Genomic DNA, 7,326 nt, shown 5'->3' with positions numbered 1-7,326 from the left:
AAATTATTATCAGGATAAATTTACTTACTTAGAGATCAAGGAGAAACTTCAGACAAATCGGCTCGTGTTAGTTACTTGGAATGCTTCTTTCCCTCTCAAATACCTAAAATTATATTTGTTAACTCAACAAAAAAAAAATAGGAAAAAGATATTCACATTGTTTAAATAACTATACCACGACAATTGTACGTCTCACTAATCAAAACTCAATGGAGTAATTCAACAACAAATTGTATGAAAATAGAATTACATAACGGAAGTTTTATGTTGAGCATATCTAATCAAAGATATGTAAAGCAAAAAAAAAAAAAAAAAAAAATCTGGACAATAATATTGAATTTATGTTAATGCAACAGTTGAAATTATAATCTTTTTTTCCTTTTCACAAAAAAGACGTTACATTTGTTTTGTCCTTTCAAATTAGAATGTTGGGTGCTTGAGATTTAAGACCAAGAGAGAAGAGTGAAATGAATGTCCACACTCCACTCATCATAAATTTAATATATTGCCTTTTCAGCTCTCGTTATTAAATACAATAAATAAAATTCAACAATTAGATTTTCTTATTTTGCAAAAAAAGGAGAAAAAAGATAAATAGATTACATGGCCAAAGACTTTTTTATTCCCTCCTTTATATATATATATATAGATTTTCCTATTGATTAAATGGTCAACAATTGACGATCAATGACTTTTCAAAAGTCGGATTCAGCTAGGTATGATTTTAGGCACGAAATCAGAAATAGAGAGTTTTGGCTAAGCTTATATGCTGGTCAAACGAGCTTATAAACACTTTTTGACTTATCTACGCGTTTGATAAAATTGAAAATAAATAAGCCAAAAGTCATAAGTTGGTCTCCCCCAACTTATTAAATTTCAGCTTATAAACACTTTAGGTTTGACCAAAATATTTACTATTCTATCCCTAAAATACTTTTTTTTTTAAAATAAAACTCTTCGTATACCCAGTTCTTCAGTTGCTTATTATTAAGTTCAGCACTTTTATCCAAACACGTAACTGTTTATTTTTTAAATTAGCTTCAGCACTTAAAAGTACTTTTCAGCAGTAAAAATTGCATGAGGCGCCTTATTTGGTCACCCCCATTTAACCTATACCCATTTTTTTAAAAAACTTTTAACTTGTACCCACTTTTTAAATAATTTCAGCCCTCTTTCTCTTCTTCCTCCTCCTTCTTCTTCTTCTTCTTTTTAAATTCCGTACTTTTAATGGAAATTTCTTCTTTTTCATTTTTCACTTTCCCGAACCCCGCATATTGCGAGAACTTGATGCACTGAATTGCTTTTTTATCGACTATAATCTTTTACGTGATTTATTAGTGTATAAAAGTTAAACCCATTTTTATGATAAGTAATAGAATAGTAAAAATGGTAATTGACCTGTCATCACTGTATTAATAATACGTGAGTAAAACTCAAATCTTTTGAAGAACTACTAATGGAATGTTGATTTGCAAATATGTAGGAGGCTAGAGGCAGACAGATTTTTCACCAGCAATTACAACGAGGAGACATATACAAAAAAGGACTGGAATGGGTGAATACGACAGAAAGCTTGACAGATGTATTAGAGCTGAAGTTCGATAGTTACAAAATAAAAACTTCAGTTCTAGAGCTGAAGTTCGCTAGTTACAAAACAAAAACTTCAGCTCTAGCCAGTTACAAAAACAAAAACTTCAGCCCTAGAGCTGAAGTTCGCCAGTTACAAAACAAAAACTTCAGCTCTAGAGCTGAACTTTAGGCCCGGCTACTAGAATGTTGAAGTTTTGCGTAATTGCCTTTGCTACTTCAGCCTCATATGCTGAAGTTATGCGAAAAAGTGGGTACGCTTGCAATTTTTTTTGCAAAGTGGGCACAAGTTAAAACGTGACACAAAAAGCGGGTATAGATGCAAATACCCCTTTTCAACACCTAATACTTTTCAGCTACTCTAAATCAGCTAAGCCAAACGGGCTCATAGTACTAAAATATTCACTTAGAGGAAAATTTAACTTTTTTAGATAGGGGAAGAAGCATGGAAAAAGGAATCTTTACATAAATAACCAGGTAAAATCACTTTTACTTTTTTCTAACCGGTATACATAAATTATACACTAATTATATATGGGTGTACATATAATATTTATGAATTATATGTGTATTATATATCCCACTGGATCGACAACTATTTGAGTTAATACTTAGGAAAAATGACACTGTATAGCCACCATCAAAATAATAACCGAAAAAATATATATTTTTTGTATATTTTTTTTATATATAGACACACACGCACATTCTGTATGTTATATACAAAAATTATACAAATTTTGTATATTTGTTTGGCTATCGAATATAAATAGTTTCTAACACGAGCTAAAAATTTAGAAAACCCTTAATTCTTCAACTAAATTGATTCGGCCCAAATCATTGTATCAATGACCCAGTCCAGTAGAAACTGGTCCTTGGTCCACTAATAAAGTCTAATTTTTGAATGTCTTTTTTCTCCCATTCCTTCCAAATAGGCCTTTGCATAATACTCATATATATGACCTAAGTAAGGGTCAATTGGAAGAAATTCAAAAATAGCCAGATTTACAAGTGGTCATTCAAAAATAGTCATAATTTCAAAAGTAATCGAAATTTAGCTACTTTCCATGTAAAGATAAATCTGAACGATAATACTGTTCAAAATCCGGAAAATACTTCAGCATAATATACTGAAATAATTGAATTCTCTTTTCAAGTTGATTCAAATTATTCGAACGTTTTATTACTTATTTATTTTTGTTTGGCGTACAAAAAAACTTTTTGAATTCCCGGTAGAAAGAGATTTCGCTAACGAAAAAGCCTTTAATGTTATCGAATATCCCTTCTTTTTCCAAATATTTTTATGCTGGACCGGTATATTATACTGGAACTCCAGTATATTTTGCTGGAGTTCCAGTATAAGTATACTGGATTGGACTTCCAGCATAATATACTGGAGTTCCAGTATACCGGTCCAACATAATATGCTGGAAGTTCATACACATGTGCTCCAATCTTCAGTATATTATGTTGGAATTTTCCGTGTTGCAGCAAAATAGTGGCTGTTTTTCAGTAACTTTGCAAACAATATCTATTTCTCAATGACCATTCCGAAAACTGGCTAGCCCGTACTATTTTTACTAAGTTTATCTGCATTAGAAGAGGAGACAATTCTAGTTTTAACATCTATTTACAGCTTCTTTTATAACATAAACAGTTTTACAAAAAAATATTTTGGGTATAATTTTTTAATCTACAATGGTGAATAAGATTTAAATATCAAATATTATTATAGGTGTAAAATAAGCTAATCGCTATAAAAGACACAAATAAAAGTCCGAAAAACAAGACTGTTATAAAAAAAAGTTTGAAATATATACATAGTACTAAGAACTTCAATAAATCTGGTTCAAAATGGAATAAACAGTGCGAATTCCAAAAACTTTTTAGCAGATTAAACTATAGACTATCATGTGAATCGTTCCGTAAAATATGCAGCTAAAAACGCCCTAAAATAGCTAAATGGGATTAAATAACCAAGGGGTGCTTCTGATTCACACTTCACAAAGACTTGCATGGTGAAATTAAACGTTGGAATGAGTCAAACTTGAATAAAATAAAATAAAAAAGTAGTTCGGTACACTAAGCTCCCGCTATGCACGGGATTCCGAGGAAGGGCCGGACGACAAGAGTCTACTGTACGCAGCCTTACCCTGCATTTCTGCAAGAGCCTGTTTTCACGGCTCGAACCCATAACCTCCTAGTCACTTGACATCAAATTTACCAGTTACGTCAAGTCTCCTTCTTAGTCAAACTTGAATATTTATATCAATTTAGAAGTTGCAAGTTGCCAATATTTTGCTTCTTGCTTCAAATATAACAAATCATAAATACAAAGGTTGGTTTTTGGTAATAGAATAAGCAACATAATTTATGAACGTTAAACTTCTATGAGTTAACATGAGTGACCTTCTACAAGGTAAAAATAGTACCGTCTAACCAGTTTTAGGACTGATAATTGAAAAATAGTCAGCATTCGCAAAGTCATTAAAAAATAGTCACTATTTTGCTGCAACACAGAAAGTTTCAGCATAATATACTGGAGATTGAAGCACTCGTGTAAGAACTTCCAGCATCTTATGTTGGAACTCCAACACACAGAAAGCTCTAGCATAATTTACTGGAGATTGGAGCACCTGTGTATGAACTTCCAGCATATTATGCTGAAACTCTAGTATATTATGCTGGAAGTTCACATGTAAAAAATTCGAACTCCAGTATATTATGCTGGAATATTTTCTAGATTTTGAATAGTGTTTTTGTTCTGATTTATCTTTATATGAAAAGTGGAAATTTTTTGATTTCTTACGAAACTGTAACTATTTTTCGATTACCACTTATAAATCTGACTATTTTTGAATTTCACCCTACAAGTTCTCACTACTTGTCAGAGGCGGAGCCAGAAGCCCGACTACAAGTTTGACCGAGCTAATAGATTTTGCGCAAACACTATATTATATTGAAAAATTTATTAAATATGTGTAAATATTAAATTTAGAATTCAGTTATTAGCACTTGAAATTATCATTCTAAAATTCTGAATCCATAAAGTTGAAATCCTAGCTACGTCTGTACTACTTGCTATGGATAGGATCTTTCCACCTTTAATCAAATATCTCGGTTTTGGGCTCTGGGAAATAAAAAAAAAATTTGGCACAAAGTGCTTCCCCCTTTTAATAGCCTTGCGTGGTGCAAATCTGGATTAGTTGGGGCTTCAATACGAGTATCGAACGCCACGTAGAAAACAAAAAAAAAAAATAGTTTATCATACACAATACTCATAAATACCTAACTCTCCTTTGACTAATTATAACCAAGATATCCTTGGCAAACCTTAGAGTTTTGTTACTTAGTAGTGGTAAGATTTATAGAAGGTGCTTCTGATTAACACTTTACAAAGACCTGCATGGTGAAATTAACATTGGAATTAGTCAAACTTGAATATTTATTTTCAAATTCTGAAGTTGCAAGTTGTCAATTCTTTTTGCCTCTTGCTTCAAATATAAGGAATCTTAAATACAAAAGTTGATTCTTGGTAATAAAATAAGCAACATAATTTATGAATATTGAACGTCTTTGAGTTTCACATTTGTGACATTCTACAAGTTCTCACTATGGGCGGAGCTAGAAGTCCGGCTACGAGTTTGTCGAACTTAGTAATTTTTATTCAAATAGTATATTTGTGTTTAAAAATTTATTAAATATATAAAAATATTAAATTTAGATCCTAGTTATTAGCACTTCAGAACCCATAAAATTGAAATCTTGGTTCTACCTTTACTACTTGCTATGGATAAGATCCTTCCACCTTTAATTAGAGATCTCAGGTTCGAGTCTTAGAAAATAAAAAAATCTTAGGAGGAAGTGCTTCCCCTTTTAATAGCCCTTACGCAATACAAATCTGGATTAATCGGGCTCCAATACAAATATTGAACATTGGGTAAAAAGCCAAATAAATCATTTATCATGCACAATGCTCTTAAATATCCAACTCTCCTTTGATAGAACATACCTTAGTGAAGAATTAAAGTGCTAAATAATAGTAAATAATTCAGGATTTTAAGTTAGTGGATACAAAATACAAATGCACGCATTAATTTTATATGCCTCCAGTGGGCAGATGATTATGACTTAATTATAAGCATATAAAGACTAGATTTGAGAGTTCAAGATTAATCAGACAAAGAAAGAATTCCCATGGATTCCACTAAAAAGAACAAGTTTCTTTCTTCTAACTTGTTTTTTGCCTTCCTTTTAGTATCCTCAAATCTCTTAACATTGTTCATTTCTACCTCTTTTAACACCTCTTGTTCTCTAAATCAGCAAATAGATATTGCTTCACCTGTTGTGGCTAAAGTAGCACCTAAATATGAAGCTGTTCAAGTATCTGATAACACACAATCTGATCAAAATCTTCCATCTGAGTTCCTTTCTTTAACATCTCCACAAAAACTCCCTTTAGGATTCAGCAAAAACTTTGACTCTAACGAAATCATGCCTCCAGTTGGTAGTCCGTGTACTTTGTTTCGCGATTTACTTAATCGTTACATGTCATATAATGTCAATGGTTCTTGTCCTGATGATGATTTTCTAGCACAAAAGTTGCTTCTTAAAGGTTGTGAGCCACTTCCTCGTCGTAGATGTCGTGCAGCTGCTCAACAAGAATATGTTGAGCCTTATCCAATTCCTGAGAGTTTTTGGAATACACCCTCTGATTCCTCTGTAGTTTGGAGTGGCTATACTTGCAAAAACTACGATTGTCTAGTCAATCGCGTTAGAAATCAGAGAGGATTTGACGATTGTAAAGATTGTTTCGATCTAAATGGCAAAGAGAAATCGCGTTGGACAGCGAAAACTGGTACTCGTCTTGACTTCTCTATTGATGAAGTGTTAGCAGTAAAGAAACCAGGAACAATTAGAATTGGACTCGATATTGGAGGTGGTGTGGCTACATTTGCAATAAGAATGAGAGAAAGGAATATTACAATTGTGACCACTTCAATGAACCTAAATGGTCCTTTTAATAACTTTATAGCTTCAAGAGGAGTTATACCATTGTACGTTAGTATTTCACAAAGACTTCCATTTTTCGACAACACGTTGGATATTGTACACTCAATGCATGTAATGAGTAACTGGATACCGACTACACTTCTGCACTTCTTGTTGTTTGATATTTATAGGGTGCTTCGGCCTGGTGGTTTGTTTTGGCTTGACCATTTCTTCTGTGCTGGTGATCAGTTGGAGCAAGTTTATGCGCCACTTATCGACAGTGTTGGATTCAATAAAGTGAAGTGGATTGTGGGGCGAAAGCTCGATAGAGGCCCCGAGCTAAACGAGATGTATCTTTCAGCATTGTTGGAGAAGCCATTGAAGAATTCTTGGTAACACTATTTAGTGTTCCTTTTTTATTTTCTAACTCGGAAATAGGAGAGAAGAAAGCTGTGTTCTCCTTATATGTTCTTTTGTTCTATTGTACTCAAATGACATATGCAGACATTAAATACATATATATAACAGCTTGAGTTTGAATATATGATTCTTGTTAGTTAAAAACTTATATCTTGCTTCCGCATTTCTTGAACAACAACAAACTCTGTGAGTTCCCACAAGTTGGGTATGGGGAGGGTAAGACGTACGCAACCTTACCCCTACCTTAGAAGGGCAGATAGAGACGCTGTCTCCGAGAGATCCTCGAGATAGATCATACCACAAGACTAGACCTAAAGTTGCAGTTCT

At 33.0% G+C, this 7,326-nt stretch overlaps 1 protein-coding gene across 1 annotated transcript; it reads left to right on the top strand.

Annotated features, from left to right (window-relative positions):
• Positions 1-5,745: 5,745 nt before the first annotated feature.
• On the top strand, positions 5,746-7,101 carry LOC107794136 (putative methyltransferase At1g29790). Its single transcript, XM_016616601.2, has one exon. The coding sequence runs from the start codon at positions 5,785-5,787 to the stop codon at positions 6,973-6,975; it is 1,191 nt and encodes a 396-aa protein (XP_016472087.2). The 5' UTR covers positions 5,746-5,784; the 3' UTR covers positions 6,976-7,101.
• The last annotated feature ends 225 nt before the right edge of the window (positions 7,102-7,326 follow it).

The sequence above is a fragment of the Nicotiana tabacum genome, chromosome 13, assembly GCF_000715075.1.
Source record: "Nicotiana tabacum cultivar K326 chromosome 13, ASM71507v2, whole genome shotgun sequence".
In the NCBI taxonomy this organism is placed as follows: domain Eukaryota; kingdom Viridiplantae; phylum Streptophyta; class Magnoliopsida; order Solanales; family Solanaceae; genus Nicotiana; species Nicotiana tabacum.
Note: the sequence above shows the minus strand (reverse complement) of the source record. Positions and strands in the feature narration are given on the sequence as shown.

What these genes read in the sequence shown, in the direction of transcription:
- LOC107794136 (XM_016616601.2), top strand. Translation starts at nt 5,785, where the DNA reads ATGGATTCCACTAAAAAGAACAAGTTTCTTTCTTCTAACTTGTTTTTT.